This window comes from Carassius auratus, chromosome 40 (assembly GCF_003368295.1).
Source record: "Carassius auratus strain Wakin chromosome 40, ASM336829v1, whole genome shotgun sequence".
Lineage (NCBI taxonomy): Eukaryota > Metazoa > Chordata > Actinopteri > Cypriniformes > Cyprinidae > Carassius > Carassius auratus.
The window spans coordinates 12,684,243-12,705,231 of NC_039282.1; the positions used below are offsets into that span (position 1 = coordinate 12,684,243).

The 20,989-nt window shown below is 37.6% G+C and overlaps 1 protein-coding gene across 2 annotated transcripts; it reads right to left on the reverse strand.

Moving 5' to 3' along the window:
• Window positions 1–29: 29 nt before the first annotated feature.
• On the reverse strand, window positions 30–19,954 carry LOC113058612 (large proline-rich protein BAG6-like). Of its 2 annotated transcripts, none has more exons than XM_026226654.1 (25): window positions 19,739–19,954; window positions 19,148–19,246; window positions 18,851–18,968; window positions 18,395–18,639; window positions 18,241–18,312; window positions 15,375–15,497; window positions 15,078–15,259; window positions 12,132–12,261; window positions 11,337–11,540; window positions 10,899–11,118; window positions 10,757–10,816; window positions 10,127–10,446; window positions 9,591–9,675; window positions 9,021–9,331; window positions 8,555–8,834; window positions 8,292–8,461; window positions 7,288–7,341; window positions 6,555–6,657; window positions 6,265–6,389; window positions 5,650–5,784; window positions 3,580–3,633; window positions 3,251–3,415; window positions 2,976–3,083; window positions 1,679–1,825; window positions 30–836 (listed from the first exon to the last, which is right to left on the reverse strand). In XM_026226654.1, exons 2-25 carry the CDS (start codon window positions 19,229–19,231, stop codon window positions 741–743), a joined length of 3,591 nt encoding a protein of 1,196 aa, XP_026082439.1. In that variant the 5' UTR covers window positions 19,232–19,246; window positions 19,739–19,954; the 3' UTR covers window positions 30–740. The 2 variants fall into 2 exon arrangements, with proteins under 2 accessions (XP_026082439.1, XP_026082440.1); XM_026226655.1 differs by having other exon boundaries at window positions 9,600–9,675; window positions 19,739–19,951.
• Between the last annotated feature and the right edge of the window lie 1,035 nt (window positions 19,955–20,989).

Here is a 20,989-nt window from a genome sequence, read left to right on the forward strand (position 1 = left end):
AACAACAACAAAAAAAACTATATTCAATAACCGGTGCAAAATTGTTTAATTTCAGGCATTTTACATTCATGGTTCCCAATGACATCGTTTTTATTATTTTTTTAAGCAATTTATCATAGATAAAGCCATAGCAGAACCATGGTAGAGGTGAAAGGCAAACCAAAATATTAAATATGCAATAAAGCTTTAAACAACAGAATCTGCAATAATTGCAATAATGTAACTTTCTACATTATCTCTTCTGTTCTCATCATGACTTTCCTCTGGATTCAGTTACAACTTACAATACTGTTATTAATCAGACTGAATCATAAAAACACAACAGTTCCGATACAGCATGCTGGCAGGTGGCTTAAAAACAAACTCTTAACACACATGTGCCTGACTCCAGGAAAAGACACTTATCAGATGTTCAGTGTGCAGACAGCAAACTGCACCAACCAGCCACACATGATCAAAGACAGACACTTAACACACAGGTGCCTATATTGACCAGGAAAAGACACTTATCAGATGTTCAGTATGCAGATCACACTCAGAACCTCCAGCCTCACATGACCAACACGTACAACAGCACATCTGCTGTTTGGGATCAGCAAGCAGATAATCAGTCAATTAAAAAGTATAGACAGAAATGTGGGGTGTGAAGTCATCTGACAACACATAACTGTGCAAATAAAACACATGCCCCACAAAAGGAACAGGGCTGAGGTGAACATGTAAGCTGGCAGGTACAAAAGTTATGAGTCTGGAGGAAATACTTGATGTGTGTTAGGAAACCGTCTGGAATTGTAATCTGGGTCCTCCTTTACTCGTTTCTTGATGTCGCTTTTCAGCTGATAAAAAACAACATAACACCTGTTAGATTATACATTATATATATATATATATATATATATATATATATATATATATATATATATATAATTTTTTTTTTAAATGCAATTAAAAAAAAAAAACTATATATAATAACTATATATATATAATTTTTTTTTTTTAAATGCAATTAAAAAAAAAACTATATATAATAACAAAATACAAATTTCTACAGGTGGAATGTATGTTTCTGGAAATGCTCCATGTTTTGTGTGTATTTAAAGTTTATAGGTAACTAAGGGTGTATTCACACCAGGATAGTCTGCTCGTTCACCTGCTTTGGTCCAGACCAAATACAATGTTGATTTTTATTTTTTTGGTGTGGTTCACTATCACACTGCCCTTTTTGCAAGTGAACCAAAAAAAAACCACACGTGTGCTAAAAGGTCATCCATTTGTTGGACAGTAATTCTCAAGCGTGCCAGAGTTCGTTTGGAGCCGGACCGAGACCACCTCTTCAGCTGGGTCTCGGTGCGGTTGTTAGGTCCGCACCAGAGTGAGATTACTGTATTCATGTTGACCCAATAACCACAACTGTTCTTAGCAATAACATAACTTAACATTCACACCTGCCGAAAAGAGGGGTGAAAAAAACTTGAGTTAAATTTAATCGAACCAAACCAAACAAAACAGGTGTGAATACACCCTAATACTGAAATTTTTGTATATTAAGAACACAATACAAATCAAGCTTATTATATTTAACTAAAAATATATTAAAAAAAAAATTGTAACTAAAATAAAATATAAAAAAATAAATATTTAAAGGCATAATATGAAAACACGTTTTCACACTAACTACCTGTTCACTGTATGCTTCTTGAAGTTCTGGTTTTTCTAAATCTCCTTGTAGGGCGTTGGGAACTGAGATGGGCATAACACCAGCTGACTTGGCGGCTTGACTTACTGCTTCAGAGAGTGAAAGTTTGGGCCCATCACTCTTTACCATCTAGGGGAGACACGATAAGAAAAAAAAATGTTTACTGTGATGCTTCAGGAAAGGCAAACCAATCTGAATGTATATAAAAGCCCTATTCGGATGATAAATGTTTCTCAGGGGGATGCAAGTAATTTTCACCATTTACAAGGGGTAGTCGTGATTTAATTGCCATCCGAATCCACATCTCTGTGTTTACTGATTCAAAATTCAGTGCTTAAACCCTTTTTGAGCACTCCCAAACACTGTAAGGTTCATTACCTGTTGTACTTCAATATTTATTTCTGAAATGCTGACAAGTATTTAAAAGAATAATACTTCTAAACTGCTCACAGCGACTGGGAGCAGAACGAGAAGAAAAGCATGCAATAATTCGAAGCGTTCTTTATTATGGCAGCAGCGGGTATGCACTACAGTTTTAAAATGTGTATTACAAAATGATATATAGGATACATAATTATATTGCATATAATTATATACAACTAGTGCATCTTTTTAAACAGGAGATTTAAATAATAAAAATAATAAATAGGATTATATATGATAAAATATGCTTGCAACAATAAAAATACATTTTACATACTGTATTTTCTGGACTATAAGTCACACTTTTTTCATAGTTTGGCTGGTCCTGCGACTTATAGTCAGGTGCGACTTATTTATCAAAATTAATTTGACATGAACCGAGAGAAATGAACCAAGAGAAAGCATTAGCGTCTACAGCCGTGAGAAGGCGCTCTATGCTGCTCAGTCTCCTGTAGCCTACACTGAAGACAGAGCGTCCTCTCGCGGCTATAGACGGTAATGTTTCTCTTGGTTCTTGGTTCTAAATAAATGCGACTTATAGTCCAGTGCGACTTATATATGTTTTTTTTCCTCCATTTTAAACAATAATAAGAATACTTTTTGTATATAAAATTTATTTTATTTAGAGTAGACAATTATGTGACTGGTCATGTGACTAGCACGTTCTCAGGTTGGTAGGATCACATAACTGACTCCCTCCTCTGTGAATAGATCGCCATCCGAATCCATACGTTTTATCACTGAGGTGATATGTACATTTATTTTTACAGACATCCACATGAGAAACAATTACCATCCGGATCGGGCTAAAGACGTCTCAATGTTAACATGTAACTGCATGAAACTGAATATTTACCTTCCTGCGCTTTGCAGGCATTCCAAGCAGATATGCATCAGAGAGAGGAGGCTGGGCCTTGATCTTCCTCTGACTGATCTGATCTTGTCTGATAATAGGAACCCACTCCTACAAACAACAAAACAAATCAAACAACACTCAGAAGAACATTGAATCTCGCATTCCATGATCTGACCATCAAAACGTGATAACAACAGATGCCTCGAGTACGTCATATTTCCCAAAATGTTTTGGTGGAAACATTGTTTATGCAATGTAGGAAAAAAAATACTGACGGGAGGCAACACAGCTGCCCAGGCTTCAGCGTCACTTCCGGTTTCCTCTCCTCCAATAGCTCCCTCTCCTTCCCTAGCTGGACCTCCCACTGCTCCTGCTTCTTGGGAGGAGGCAAGAGCTTCTTCTGCTGTAGTAGCAGGTGTTGGAGAGAGACTGTCCCCCATCTGAACCATGTATGGGAGACGTTATATATGAGACCATACAGTACATGAGAACACTGTTAAACATCTAAAGCAAATTACGTACATGTCCAGTCTTCAATGACCAAAACAACTGCATTTCATTGTAAATCGGTAAATCAGCATCAAATGCTTTTATGTTTATTTACCTCCACATTCTGAGGCTCGGGATCTTGTATGGACCTCTCTACTGATTCTTCACTCTGAAAACACATTCATATGCATTTTAAGGCAATGCAAAATATCATTTGAGAGTCATGTAACCTCCATGAGTGGAACTTAGCATTTAAATGGAATATAAAAAAAGCTATGCTAGCACCAGATTTTTTCCCCCACTGCATGTTCTTGTAGATGAATGCTAGAAATTAGTTCCAGCAAAACCAAGGTCATGGGTTCGATTTATTCCAATGCATGAATTATTACAACCCTTATTACACCTATATTTTACTTTTTTTTTTTTTTTTACAGAGGTTGCCCATAGGGATTTACTCACCCTCCCGGCATCCTAGGTGTATTTGACATTTCTCTTTTAGACAAATCTAATAGGAGTTATATTAAAAATTGTCCAGGCTCTTCCAAACTGTATAGACCTATTTCAGTGTTTGCAAACAGTTATGACATTTTTTTTTTGTGGGCTGAGCCTATCTGGTGGCAGAAAATTCCAGTTTTAACGTAGCAGTCTATGCAAGCCATGAAATTAAAAGCTAATTTTGAGCTTATATTTAAATATTCAAATTTTCTTTAAATTCTGAAATTCCTGATAATTCTGGTAAAGAAAAATCAACTCGTCATTCTCTCTTTTTCCCTTGGCTCAGGATCATGAGTTTAGAATCTTCCCACACTCCTGGCTTTTTTCCCTCAGATTTGACTCGCAATTGTTGAGTTGAACTAAGTTATAAAGTTTCAACTAGGAAATAAATTTGCATTTACAAGAAAAAATTTTTTTTGTGAGATAAAATAGGTAAATGTAATGAATAATGTTTTAGGTTCAAATAGTATTTTTCTGCTTTAACTGTAGGGCTAATACAACAATGTCCCCTATGTGAATATTATATAGACCTATATTATTAAAATCTAATTTATGCTTTAAAGTAGGGTAATCATTTAAAGGTTTCATATATAGTTTTTCCATTTAAATGTCTGCTTTTAGCTTCAAATGGCATCTTGACAACAGTATTATATAAAAATGATTTGCATTCCGATTCGGACATCCAAATGCACAACTGGCTTTTTCTGCCACCACAATTTGCTTTCTCCTCTGTGCTTCCCCGTTTGTCACTCTCTTCCCGGAGCTCACGTTGTGCCTTTCATGAAGTCACCTGCTGGAGTGACCAGAAGCTGGAGATTACGGTTTAAAATAAAAAATAAAATCTATATTTTTCTTACACTAATGCATCGCACCCGGAGCCATGTGTAGTAGGAGTAGTTTTATGATGGATGGATGCACTTTTTTCGGCTTCGAAAACAGGGGCACCATTCACTGCCATTATACAGCTTGCAAGAGCCAGGACATAAATCATGGGCTAGTCTCAGCCTCAGACGTCTCGCCCAAGGACCGTTGGCTAAATGTCTGATGCATATGGGACACAAAAGCGGAAACACTTCAGGAGTGTCGAAGTCGTCATCAGATTCTACAGCATTGCCAGGAGACGTGTGTGTCGCGTTCTTTAACATTCCAACTGGAAACAAAGATACCGTGGCGCCAAACCCGAAAGAAGAAAGAAGGCGTGTTTACAACTGTGACGACTAGTGCTTATCAGGATCAATTAAACACTGGATATTCAAAAGTATGTAAAATATTTAAAGTGGCATAGAATCGTTAAAATATGTCCAAGAGTTTTACACACCGGTCTGTTATTGTGGCGACATTTCCACGCCTTGAAACGTGACAATGAATGAAACTAACTGTGATTGGTTTTTTGACATGACGGTCAAACGGCATCATGTGCGGATCTTGGACAATGAAAGCTGCCATAGATGTCAGACCTTCAGTAAGGTCTAATCTAATCATGGGCTAATTCTCATTTTTGGGTGAATGATCCCTTTATTGGCTAAATAGAATGAACAGGCCATATTCAATCTAAAAACTGGTCACAGTATGTTAACTAAGACCATCTTGACGATGCAAACCACCAGCACTTCACACTAACCAACTTTCATAACTGGTGGAATCTGAAAAAAATATATAGTAATTCTATACAAAATGTATGGAGACAAACCTGTGTGCGGATGATGTAATGAGTGATCTGTTCCTCTGTGATGGGGATGTGCTCCAGTATCACTTGCAGCCTCATGGTCATCATACTGGTTAACCAGTTCACCAGACTAGGGTTAACCTCAGCAGACATTGTCCTCTAATAGAGAGGAGACATGTAAATTCATGTTAATTCATAGATATATACATATACATACATATATACATACATACACATATATTCACATATATATATATATATATATATATATATATATATATATATATATATATATATATATATATATATATATACATACACTTTCCTCACTGAAAAGATATGAGCTAATAATTTTTTTTTTTAATATACACATTCATTTTTAATTTTCCTTTACATTTTAATAACTATTTTAATATCCCCTAATATTTTTAGGTTTTCCATGACTGCGAAACCCGATCTTACCCCTAACACCTTTATCATTAATTGCTAAGTTTCCTGCATCAACGCAAGCATCCGCCAACATGGAAATGTCTCCTCCGCAATTTTATTTACTGTGAGCAGTTGTAGGATGATCAATAAAAGAATAACCAAGACGAAATAGGGTGTAGGAGTCAGACGTCAGATGTTTTGGATACTAACAATTCGGTGATTGATGACGGCAGTAAGGGCACTTTGTTCTCCGTTTAGACAGTAAAGGTTGAGGGCCAGACACTCAAAGAGTGCACGGTTACACAGCTGCAGGAGCCGAGGTCCAAACGTTTGATCTGATGAAATAAATGCACATTTAAATTATTTCATGTTTTTATGTGTGTGAGTAACTACTGCATTCTTATGGAGCCCTCAACATGATATAAGAAGCAAACTGCAAGCTAATATTTTACAATAATTTATGAATTTAAATAGAGACTCATCACATCGTCTAGACATACCGGTGCAGTGCAGAATGTGGGTGGCGATGCCTGCAAGTTGCTGTCTGAGAAAAGCCCGGTTCGTCTGGGTGATATCCACCCCATCACGGACTGCGATGGATGACTAGATGGGATGGACAGGAAGCATAAATCTCAAATTTGCATCAGTTCCACTGTGTGAAAAAAGTGCTTTTATTTACTTTAAGCAAAGCAACATCATCTTTGTCATGCTTTGACTTCATATCATATAAAATCATATTATGTTTGCAGTAATTCACTCACACCGGAAGTCTAGGCACAAAACATTCCAGAGTGTTTAAAATTCAGCTTGCATTAGTGATTATATTAATTACCCCATACAAATGTGTTATCTAAGTTATTCAGGATATGTGGTACCAATGTAAAATCTACACTACAGGTCAAAGGTTTAGGGTCGGTAAGATTTTTTATAACAAATTTACAAACAAGTTTCTTCTTCTCTCAAAGTCTGAATTTATTTGATTAAAATATATTAAAAATGGAAATATTGTGAATTATTACAATATACAAATATTTAACATCTTTCCATTGTAATATATTCAAAACTGAATTTATTTTTCTTAAAGACCCAAAACTTTTGAATGGTAGTGAATGGTGTATGGTAGTGTGTAGACTTCCACTTAAAATTTTACAGTGCTTGTTACTAACTGAGGGATCAGTCACAGATGCTTTTCATAGTTTTTAAGGAGTCAAGAAAGGATTCAGGGATTCTTACAAAACTTTCTGTGATGTATTCCTCGAGTTCTGAAATTAAGTCATCAGCAGCTGCCTATAAAAACAGAAAGAAAAAATAAGATGAAGAGATGGAAATAGAAACAGAAAGAGGGGAGAAAGTGAAGAATCAGACAAGGGACTGTACCGGGGAGGTATAGTTCTGATATGTCTTTAATGCAGAGATCACAAACTACCAGAAAAAGTTAAATCTGGCTATTTGTGTTAATTTCTTTCCTACAATAATTCTGTGGACTGCGTGCAAGCTGAAAGATAATGCACAATGCTCTGTGTACATTATTTGACTGCTGCCAGCAATTACATCTTGTATGCGGCATTGAATAATGTAAATATCATGCTTTGAGCTTTATTGCAGTATAGTTGAAGTGTTAATGTTGAAGTTGTATATTCTTGTCAGGGTTAGTAGAGCCAGGTTCACACTACAGGATTTTAAGCTCAATTTAATGCTGAGAGGTTGGGCTGTGATCGGGGAAAATCATTGGGTGATCAATGCTCTGCAATCTATGTGTGTAGTGCTCAAGGACAAATCAGAGGGTCGCTGTGGCCTCAACCGATGCCTTGCTGATGCCAAACAAATATCATGCAAATATCCGTAACGGTCGGCCCACACAACATCACATGGTGTCCGGTGTTACAATGAGCTACAGCCAATAAGAGAGCAAAGGATGGGCAACACGGCTTAAAGAAAAGTTTGGACACAAGAAATGGATTATTCAGGCTATTTAGGGCACTCCATCACAGTTATGTTTTTTGGGGCTTATTTGAAGGTCACTGTAAATATTTTAGATTGCCGTTTCTCAACATTTTGCATGTTTCCCTTATGTATCAAAACCCATTTCAGGTTTTGGAGTCTCTAGTAATGAACTGATTAGTCTAATTAGGTATGTGTTTGATCAGGAAGGCATACAAGATTTTGCAGTTTTGGGGGGTATTCCAGCACCAGCATTGGGAATCAGAGCCCTCTGGCACTGCTAAAGAACAACTTACGGTGATGTTGGCCTCTGTGGGCTCACGGCCTTGCAGGAAATGCTCAGTGAAGAACTGAGCGAGATGGGGCTGGATACGACCCAGTGGGTGGTGCTGCCCATGGAGCAACAGCACCATGTCCACCATGGAGAAGTTCTGACAAACCAAAGCCAAAAGATCACCGAAGAAACCTAAAAATGTATACAGGTTTTTAAGTTTCCTCATTTTACTGAAAAAAAGAAAGAAAAGAACTAAAAGAAACTTATTAACCCAAAAGAGCTCACCCATAGCATCTCCAGTACCAGGGGTGAAGATATTGCTAGTTTGGGAGAGCCTCTGGATGAACTGAGCGATGCTCTCGGTTTCGTTTTGAGGGGTACCCAGAGAACCCATCATGGTGGACAGGATGCCCTGCACTATCCCAGTGAAGAGCTCAGGGTTCAGACCTTCATTGGCTGTGGCGACCCCAGGAGTGGGGGCTGAGTTTGGTGGGGCAGTGGGAGCGGTAGGGGTCGAGGTTTGAGGCTGTCCCCCAGGAGGCTGAGAGAAAAGTGGTTGGGAAGCCTGATGACAGAGATGCAAAAAAACAAATTTATTTTTGCTTGCTTTACTCTACAGCATACAGTGTGTATATTTATTAACTGAACAACCACCAAAATAAATCCTCTGTAATTCTATGTTTGAAAAATGATATTATTGTAATAATAAAATCTGGAAAAAAAGTCTATAAAGCCTAAGTAGGCTATTCACCTGCATGAAGTCTGTGACCCCCTGGATAAAGGTAGGGACCCCAGGCATGGTGACTGTTATAGAAGGACCCTGGCCTCCTGTGGCAACAGCTCCACCCAGTAGAGACCCCAACAACTGCTCCAGGTTTCCCCCTAAAGGGTTCTCCTGAGGAAGTGGTGGTGAAGATCCAGGTTGGGGAGTGCTGGTACTGGTACTATTAGACTGCGTGGACCCAGAACCACTTGTGGTGGTCGTGGTGGTGGATGGAGTGCTTGTGGAAGTAGATGTGGAGAAGGTGAATGTTTGAGAGGATGATGTGGTGGTTTGGCTGGCTGTGGATGCAGAGAACAGTAAAATATATTATACTATACCCTAATCAGAAGCATTTTACATCAGTATTGAATGAATGATGAATTTATATAGTAAAATGTATTGCATAAAATTTTAAGAGAATATCAAGCACGTCAGTGACCTCATTTGAGCTGATCCACATTTCAGTTATCAACTAAAATATCTCAGAACTCATATGTTATCAATTTAAAAAAAATCAGTACATATATTACTACAAATTCAAGTTTTATGCAACTGTACCCATCTGACCTGCAGCCCCTGACAGAAGCTGGCCGACCAGTCCACCAATCATCTGATTCAAAGCAGCAGGAGGGAACTGTCCAGCCTGCGGAGAAAAACACACATATCTGTATGAAACCAACACCCAATGAACAAGTCTGAGCACTGAGGACTTCTGTAAAAACTGATCATAATGCATGACTGCTTCTGAATTCAGCAAACCACAACTTCCAGTGCAGCGCATTGCCTTAACTTTGATGAAGAATATCTCTTTGGTTTTGAGAATTTACTGTTTGCAACTTCAGGGAGTTAATCTGTGCAAAATCAGTATATAACTCTCCAAAGAGACAGGAAAACTTGAAATCGCATCATATAATCCTTTAAGAGATTTTAGAGGAAATATGTAGGCTTGGCATATATAGAGTTCTTAATTTTTTTTAATCAAAATCACTTCAAAATTCATTTCACAATTCATACCTTAATGTGGTGAAACACATTTATTCCTGTCTGGCATTTCCACCTCTACATTCCAGAAAAATCATGGGAATTTCATTCACCTGTCCCGGCTGTTGGCCCATCATCGGTGGAACAGCTGTTCTGAGGTTGATAGTAGCTCCCCGCGGGGTGAAAGTGGGGCTGGTCATCCTGTGGGTAAAGGAGGGTCTGGTGAAAACCACTCTGGCCTGAGGTGAGTAAGGGGGCATGGGGGGTGGAGTGGAGCCAGTGCCAACATTTGCTGCAGGAGGGGTGGTCTGTTGCCCCTGCTGGCCAGTAGAGGCAGCGTTTGCCATTGCCATGGCTTGCTGAGTGACTTGATGCACAATGGCTTGCATGAATTCTGGAGGTAGACCTGGAATCTGAACAGTAGGGGGGGCACCTGCAACACGCAAATGTGTATCATATAAACACATGCTCATCTTGGTGAAGATCAGACAAAATATTAACATGCTATTATCATTTTTATAACTATATTGCTTTTAATTATTTTACTTTATATATATATTTAAAATCTGTATGTTGTCTATATTTTTTTACAATTCATATATGCGAAATACACTAACTAATGTAAATACTCACATCCAATATGTTATGATCATTTACCTCCTTATAACTTAAAAGTCTATTCATAATATAAAGTGAATATTTTAATTGCCTCTATGGGGATGTAATTCAGAAAAAAGACTAACCAGGCTGTCCAGTACCAGCAGCATTCTGTTGACCATTTGTCTGTGCAGCATTGCCAGAGTCTGTAACATATTAAACAAGTGATTTAAATTCAAATAGGAAAAATAGTTAAACCCCTTGCACACAAATACAAAAGAAACCCACCATCAATGTTCATTTGCATCATCACTACAGGCTCCATGGTCTGATGACTGATCCGGATGACTCTAGGCCCTGGCGGTCCACTCTGCTGATTGGCTGGACCAGTCTGACTGGCAGGTGTTGGTCCCTGGCCTTGCTGATCTGATTGGCCAGTAGACTGAGGCTGACCATCAGCTGCTGGTCTGCCATTGGCTGACATGGTCACAGTAGTTCCAAGATTCAACTGCAGAATGTTAAAAGTTAATTGAATTGTTTTAAATAGGCCTACTTCAACAAACTACCATTAAAGTCCCTGTTTTCTCAGTATTTCTAGCATCTCTGGAAAATATACCTCTACCAAAAACACCTCAGTACTTATTTTTGAAGAACTCTACAAACTTTCACTTTCAGGGTTATGCAGTGCATGCTTCCCACTGCACGAGCCTCTGACCACATCCTTACCTGCGCTGGAAGGTGATGCACGCCCCCTGGAGTAAGCACAGAGGAGGTGTAGTGGGACATGGGCCGGATAACATGCAGGTGTCGAGGAGGGTTGCTCAGGAGGTTACACCGTAAGTCGCTCAGGGCAACCAGGGCATTTCCCAAGAGACGGAGGGCCTCCCCCACGAGGTTAAGAATGCGTTGGTCCTCATCCCTCTCTTGGGTCTGTTGTTCACAAAGAAAAAAGCTGATATAAATATTTAACATTTAATGAAATTATGCACAAATGCCAATTATAACAACTATAAAATTAAGAAACTTTTAAAGTTATTATTATGCCATATTTTTGCCATATACAATACCATACAGTTTGGGGTCGGTAAGATATTTTCCTGTTTTTTAAAAACAGCTGTGCTGCTTAATATTGTTTTGGAAACTATGATTCTTTTTTCGGGATTATTTAATAAATGGAAATGTAAATATTTGTTTAAATTTTAAAACATCTTTACTGTCACCTTCGATCAATATAGCATCCCTTGCTGAATAGAAGAATCAATTCTAAGCGATAGGATCTGAACTGTTTAGGCAGTATCACTTGAAACAATGTATCACTACAATACTGATATATGATAGCATCGCTTATCTTATTATTTCAACTCATTTTTCAAGTTCGGCCTACTGAAAATATATTGGCTGAATGACTTATCATAGCCTCACTTCCAAAATGAATTTGCATTCACATCAAAGTAATTATGGCGTCTGAACTCTACATTTATGGTGAGAGAAAAAAACATTTATGGCGAGTGGGCTTCTTACATTGTTGTTGTAGTCTGCAGTTGTGGCTGCCTCTAGAATGAGGTGAGCTCTCTGAATGAAGGGCTGGAGTCTCTCCTCCACTCTCCTCAGCTCTGTTAACATCTCTACCATTTCAGCTGGGCTTGGATGGCTGATGGGAAGACAGCAACAGGATCATCATAAATCAATGTTTCCAAATGCAACTTGCATCAAACACTGAACGATAGGACACCACTTTAATACACTCATTATATTGAAAGGAAAACATAGGTAAACATAAACTGCTACCCGGTTCATAGATTCCTGTGTAAGAGCATTTGAAGTAGAGTATGGTTAAGTATGAATGTGAATTAATCAAACAGAACAGACGCTGCTTAGTCAACGAAACAAGATGGCTTACACTAAAAATAACCTTTAGTTTGACACTTGAAAACCAAGTCATTAGTGGTAAGAATGGTGGTTTCTCTGACTTTTAAAACTGAGTAGGATACAGTAGTGGGAGCTTCGCTTTTCAGTGGCTAGGCAAAGACTTCCTATTATAGATAAACTCCCACTGATGGATTTAAGCATCCGTGCAGACTAAATGCACATGAAACCAAGAAAATGTGACTCATCATCTGTATGGAGTGTTATTGTATGTATTGTATTATATCAACAACAACACAAATTGAGGATCCTGCACTCTTTTCAATCCACATGTGACATGATTTCAAGCCATAAATTCTTCCAAAAAGAGCACACATTTTTTTTTTAATTATTATTATTAATTTGCTCTGTATCCAAAAAAGGATTTCATGCCAAGATGCTAGCAATATATTTTTTTATTGTAACAAAGTCCAAAAAGTAAAGTGCTCAGTGTATTTAAAATCTACAGTACAACAAACGGTTTTGGCCACAAAGGACTTTCCCTTTTTAGGATACACAGCAAATGAATTTCATGTACTGTTTTATAATCTGCTCTGGTTTTTGATAAAATCACAAGCTTTGGAGTAAATGTCCCAATTGGACAAGAAAACCTCCCAAGGGAGAAAACATGAAAATTAGAGAACCAGTTAATATATAAAACTACCATCAAGCTAGCTTATAACAACTTATAATTTATAATGTTATATATTTTTACCATTCAAAGGTTCGGGTTCAGTATTAATCATTGTCATGTTGTTATAAAAAAATATATATACACTTTTCTTTCGAATACTCCTTTCATGAATTATAACTGTTTGCAAAATTTATAAGAAATGTTTATTGAGGACCAAATCAGATTTTTAAATGATTTTTAAATTGTAATAATTTCACAATATAAATGTTTTCACTGTATATCTGTTAAAATAAATGCAGCCTTGGCAAACAAAGGAGACTTCTTTCAAAAACATAAAAAAACTCTTAGTTACCCTACATTTTCATATGATACTGTAGATACATTTATCATGTAAATTGTTTAACATATACCCAAATAGAATTATAGAGCATAATAAACAGTGAGTTGTTAGTTTCCTAATGCAGTGAGGTTACTCAAAGTGTCAAATCCACATTTCTTAACCTGATGTCAAATGTCAACAAGGTCTAAGGTAGACTGAACTGAAGTCATGCCTACTCCTTCAATAGCGAAACTCAATCTCCTGGTTTAACTCCCTCTGTTTCACCTCACATTGTAGGCGGTTGATTTAAAAGTGTCTGTACATTTCCCACAAATTTCATTATTGGGCCAAACCAAAAGGTAAAAAATGAGACAAAAGGAACATTGTAGTCAGGTGTTTATGAAACTTAAAGACAGAAACTCACATTTCTGTTCCAATTTGTTAGTCATTCTTCTGAAAGAAACAGAATATATCTTTCATGTGGCAATTCACTGGTGATTTAAAGGAACACTCCACTCTCTTTGCAAATAGGCTCATTTTCCAACTCCCCTAGAGTTAAACAGTTGAGTTATACCATTTTCTAATCCGTTCATCCAATCTCTGGTAGCACTTTTAGCTTAGCACAGATCACTGAATCTGATTAGACTGTTAGCATCTCGCTCAAAAATATCCAGATATATATTTATATTTTTCCTATTTAAAACTCAACTCTTCTGCAGTTACATCATATACTAAGACTGACGGAAAATAAAAAATGGAGTGTACCTTTAAATGGATTTAGTACATTTAGTACAGTCATAGTTTTAGGAACATTAAAGATATAACCAAAAATGGAATTGTATATTTATTAGTTGTTATCATAGGGCTGAGACCAGAAAAATATTGTCACACTGTCAAATTGTATGTATCATCATTTCCTAGCTGTAAGTCTTCCAAAAACTTACTTTGTAAACCACCAAATTTTCTATTCACAACACTAAAGGCTTACCTACGAACCTTTATCAGATTTAGAGTAAATCAACACTAAACAGTCATTCTGGACATTCATGGACTTATTAAAAAAAAACACCTATAAAATGCCCCGATGTGTTTAAATAACCTTTTTTAACCTTTACTATCTTTAAAAAGATGGTTTATTAACAAAAATAAACAACGACTAAAATCATGACAGACATTATGAGACATTATGACTGCCCTATGCAAGATGGTTAGTCCTTATTTTAACTTGATTTATATTCTGGACTCATAACTTCCATTAAATTCAATTTAATTAAAAGCATGGTTCGATAAGAGCAAAAAAGGCTTAGCAAAACAAAGCCACTTAAGGCACAATAAATCCAAAAATGAATTATTGTGTCATCATACTCAAGCCATTCCAAACCCATGTGATGTTTTATTTTCAACATGGAACACCAAAAGAGACTTTTTAAAGAATCATTATGCATATGTTTTACATACAACAACACTGTTCAACTATAAAACAATCAATTCTCATTTTGTGTTAATTTTTTGATTAATTATTCCCTGAAACTTCATTGAAAAATAGAAAGATATATTAAGATTTATTATATAAAGCAAATAATTAAATTCTAATTATAACCGCTCCTACCTGAGGCCCGCAGGAGGGGGTGGAGCACCCTCAGTCTGGGTGGAGGAGGAAGAGGATGGTGGGGTACTTGACGGTGGAGGAGAAGTGTCCATGGGTTGTACAGTAGGAGATGGAGTGGAAGTGGAGGAGGTGGGTGGAGGTGCAGAGTCCTCCTGGGATGCTGAGCCATCCTCGAGCTGCCCCTGTGAAAGAAGGCAGAAATGAAGGTATAATCAATAAGCAATGTAAATGCACATTTATGTCTTCCTGATACCACTGTAAGAAACAAGCCAAGTAATTCTCAGCAATATTGTTTACCTCCAGTCTCTGGATCACAGCATTGGTGTCTCTCAGCAAGTTCTCAGCCAATAGCAGCCGCAGTCTGGGCTCACTTTGCAATGACTGGTCCAAATCAATCTGAACATTCACAGAGCCACTGGTCTGGAAGAAAGAATTATATGTAATTACTGAATGGAAATTACTGCATATATGTCATTTATTTCTATACATTTAAATGGCTGCATTTGTCTGTATTTGTATATATATATATATATAAGGGGTGTAACGATGCGCGTAATTGTATTGAACCGTTCGGTACGAGGCTTTCGGTTCGGTATGCGGTACGCATTATGTACCGAACGGTTCGTTTAACTAATTAATTATATTTGAAAAAAAAAAAAAAAGTGAAATATAATGATATGCGTTCAACAAGGTAGCCCAATAACCCAAAACGACGTAACAGGCAACGCCCCTGACACCCCCGAAGAAGACTAAAACACCAACTTATATGTTTATGTTAGGCTACTCAGTCAGGCGTTTAACAGACCAGAAATAGAAGATCCTCCAATAACCAACAGGTCTGGTGTTTGGGTGCACTTTGGATTCCTTGTAAGCTATAATGGTGATGGCAAGAGAGTGGTGGATAAAAAAACAACGGTCGCATCTGCTATGACAATAGGGTACACCAGCGGGAATAAAAAAAAAAACACCAGCGGGAATACTTGAAACATGTAAACTCATTTACGCCGACATCACCTTAGTGTGTCAGTATCTGGGAAAAGACGAAAAAAAGGAGAAATATACACGCAACAAACTATCCCCGCAGCATTTAGACAGACATTTCCGACTGACTCAAACAGTGCAAAAGACATCACCTCGGCGATTGGTAGACTTGCGTTACATTTACATTATAGCCACGGATATGAGACCTTACTATTTACCATTCATTCTGTCATCACCATTATAGCTTACAGGGAATCCAAAGTGCACCCAAACACCAGACCTGTTGGTTATTGGAGGATCTTCTATTTCTGGTCTGTTAAATGCATTACACATTTTGCAACGAGCCTTCAGCGCGTGCTGAGTAAGCGAGCGCCTTAGGGGCCGTTCACATATCGTGCCTAAAAACGCGTGGAAAACGCTAGCCGCGTCTTTCTCCTCCTTTCCAAAGCGCTCGGGCAGAAGCGCTCATGAGGCGTCTGTCTTTGCTAAGCAACAATGACGTTCTGCTCTCTCCATGAAGACGCGGAAATTTCAGCAAAGGATAAATGGATAAGCAGCTCTAAGAATCGCTTGCAGTAGGCTCTGCTACTAAATTTATTTCAAAATTGCAATCCATATACAACTATGATCAGCTGTTCCTTCATCTTGGCTGAGCTTTCAACGTTGTAACGGGAAAGGATGAAGCTGATTGGTTAGTTCTTGTCACATGACCCGCGGTGCGCTTGCGGCATTCTGAAAAGTTGAGATGTTTTTACATTTTGCTGTATCTAAAACGTACCGAACCGAACCGTGACATCAGTGTATCGTATCGAACCGAACCGTGAATTTTGTGAACCGTTACACCCCTAATATATATATATACACTGCTTAAGTGGTAGAGCATCGCATTAGCAGCACAAGGTTGTGGGTTCGATTCCCAGGGATTAAATTAAAGCATTTAGCAGATGCTTTTATCCAAAATGACTTAGATTGCATTCACTTAGATTGCATTTTCCTAACATGCGATACCTGGGATTCAAACCCCCAACCTTTCGCTTGCTAATGCAATGCTTTACAACTTGAGCTACAAGTCGCTCAATAAGTGCTATAAGTCGCTTTGGATAAAAGCATCTGCTAAATGCATAAATTAATACATATACATATATATATATATATATATATATATATATATATATATATATATATATATATATATATATATATTAATGCATTTGCATACAGTTTTTTTTATGCATACTGGGTTTTTTTTTATTAAAAAGAAGAAAAAAAACAGCTAGCCGAGGTTGGCTGGTTTTTTTTTTATAAATAAAGAACAGCAATATTATGACACATTACAATTTAAAATAAGTTTATTTTAATAGATTTTAACACGTTATTTATTTCTCTGATACTAAAGCTACATTCAGCATCATGGACCTTTTTGACATTTCTGGGTTTCTCAGCAGAGGAAGTCAGCATAGTTGGGTTTACTTGACGCAGGAGAGTACCCCAAATTTATTTTTTAATTCCCATTTGCACAAATAAAAAAAGAAAAAACTCCACGATAGTGTTTTCATGACATTCAATAAAAGGAAAAAAATTTTTTTAAAGAGACTGATAACGGCAGTCAGAAGAGAGAACAATGTCAAATTTACCTTCCCTCCCAAAGACGCTGCATTAGAAACACCCTCGCATTAGTGTTGGTAATTCAACATAATTCATTTCTGGTAATTTGATGTAAAGGTGACATAATAAAAAGAACAGTGTTATAAAAATACAAAAATGTAAAACTTCCTATGATTTACGATGCTGATGACTATTAAACGCGTCATCACAGTCTTGTTAAAAGGGTCCATCACACCAGTCTTCAGCGTCACATGATCACTCAGATATCATTCTTATATGTTGGGTTGTTGCTCAAGAAATGTTTTATTATTATTATCAATATTGAAAACTGTTCGGCTACTTAATATTTTTTTGTGGAAATCTTGATGCATTTATTTTTTCAGGAATATCTGGCATCAAAAAGTTCCAAAGAACAACATTTCTCTGAAATAGAACTCTCTGTAACACTCTACACGTTTTTACCCTCACATTTGATCAATTTATCGCATCCTTGTTGAATAAAAACATGAATTTGCTTATTTTGCATGCAAATGCCACCACTACAAAAGGGCTCTCTTTAGATCACAATGGTCCTCACCCCCGTGTTGGTACTGACACGTGGATTTCTTGCACTGTCTCCCAGGCCTGTCATCATCTGCTGAATGGACATCTAAGAAAAACGAATACATTACGCAAAAAAGTACCAAAATCAAGCAATACAAGTTACACGAAGTCAAAAAAAAAATCTCCACCTGAATTTGCTGAGGATCCATTATGTTTACCGGAACATTAAAAGTACCAAGCATAACATAGCTATTGGCATTGCGGTCATGCGTAGGCCCAAGAGGGATCCCTTGAGAGCTACTGGTTGAGTTTGGGTTCTGATTTCCTCCCTGTGCCGCGCCAGAGGACCCTGGTACGCCACCCGAGTCTGAGCCCTGTTGGGTGGTCTGTGGTGGAGCCCGCTCTACCAGGTGTATTACTTTTCCATCCACATCTAGACAGAGATGGATGAACAGGGACAAGTACAGAAAAGTCACAAGACTGCAAAAAGGGGATGTTATTCAAAAGCACATGCTGAAATGCATAAATATGTCGTTTTGCTTTGTAATTCAACTGAACTTGCTTTCGATGGAATCATATACACAATGTCAACGGAGTTCCCTCGAAGGATTTTGAAACTGCTGATTTTATACAAATCAACTCACTGTACTCTGCTAGGGTTTTCTCATCTTGAAGTACTCTGCCCTGGTAAATGAGTCTTTGTTTGTCAACAGGAATTCCAACAGAAGGTGATATGTGCTCCTTGAACTCTTTCACCGTCATCTACGAAGCGAAACAAGAAGCTGTCAATTCAAAAGACAACTGGCAGACAGTAGACTTCTATCTTTGCCATGTGGTCACATGACCTGTCATTTGCCTTAAATTGTGGTCAAATGCAGTACGCTAACTCATCATTATAAAGTACATGTGACAATGTGCACAATAAGAAAACTCCAGCTTACCTGCGCCTGAACTGTGTAACTCCTACTCTGGGAGTCTAGGGTTTTCACAGTCACCTCTATGTTATTGTTTGGTTGTTCTTCCATACTGTCTGTAGTACGCTAGAAAGCAATGATAACCATGCAGAAAGTACAAATAAATAATCTGCTGTCTGCCACGGAACACATGAAATCCAGTAATAAACCATGTCAACAAGAAGGAAAACTGTGTCAGCTTATACACAGGCCTCAACTGAGACCCAGCTGTCATGCACACCCCACCTTTCCAGAAGTTTCTTGACTTACTAAAGCAAATTTTAGAAAAACATATGCTTTCAGACAATAAAAGATATTTAACTCTAAACTACAACAACATAACAAGTCCAGGACATCTGATACAAACAACCTGCTAACGGTCACTTGCTGCTAAATAACCATCAAACAAGCGTTTATGTAGCGTTTTAAAGATAGCATATGACTATTTACTAAAAATGCATTACGTATTCATGCATTTCGCCTGACTGTCAGTGATAAACTAAACAATTAGTAGTAAAGAGACGAATTAAAGTGCGCTCGAGCTGTGCGAACATGTGAGCTCGCCTATGTTTGTCCTACCTCGAGACACGGTTTTTCCTGGTTGAAATTCGCTGTTTTGCATATACGATATACTTTCTGAGTTTAGTAACAGTGTGGCTGTAATTTGTGCTTGTTTGTGTAAAACCGACCGTTTAATTCACTGATATAGCGAAGCTAAAAGCCTCGCGCTATCATGCTAGCCGGTGTTGCGCTACAAGCTCGAGGAAGTATGCGATGACGTCACGTGGTTTTCATAAACTCCGCTGTAAAGAAGTGCATGTTTGAAATGAATAAATCAGCAGTTTGGCATGTGAGGTATAAGTTAATTCAGTATTAAAATCAATTATACTAAATTTTAGTAGCATTTTTACACTCTTGTTAACACAAACAGACAGTAAGGCCTAGAGCTAGACTATGCTATCATGAGATGTAGCTATTAAAACACAAACTTCTTAATGGATTTCACCTTTTGTATTTCTGCGTTTGGTAACGCAAAAATACAAACTCGACTGCAAAAAAGTTGGGACACTTTACAAATTGTGAGTAAAAAAGGAATATGATAATTTACAAATCTCATAAACTTATATTTTATTCACAATAGAATATAGATAACATATGAAATGATGAAAGTGAGACATTTTGAAATGTCATGCCAAATATTGGCTCATTTTGGATTTATTGAGAGCTACAAATTCCAAAAAGTTGGGATAGGTAGCAGCATTAAGAGGCCGGAAAAGTTAAATGTACATTTAAGGAACAGCTGGAGGACCAATTTTCAACTTATTAGGTCAATTGGGAACATGATTGGGTATAAAAAGAGCCTCTCAGAGTGGCAGTGTCTCTCAGAAGTCAAGATGGGCAGAGGATCACCAAGTCCCCCAATGCTGTGGCGAAAAATAGTGGAGGAATATCAGAAAGGAGTTTCTCTGAGAAAAATTGCAAAGAGTTTGAAGTTATCATCATCTACAGTGCATAACATCATCCAAAGATTCAGAGAATCTGGAACAATCTCTGTGTGTAAGGGTCAAGGCCGGAAACCATACTGGATGCCTGTGATCTCCGGGCCCTTAGACGGCACTGCATCACATACAGGAATGCTACTGTAATGGAAATCACAACATGGGCTAAGGAATACTTCCAGAAAACATTGTCGGTGAACACAATCCACCATTTCATTCGCCGTTGCCGGATAAAACTCTATAGGTCAAAAAAGAAGCCATATCTAAACATGATCCAGAAGCGCAGGCATTTTTTCTGGGCCAAGGCTCATTTAAAATGGACTGTGGAAAA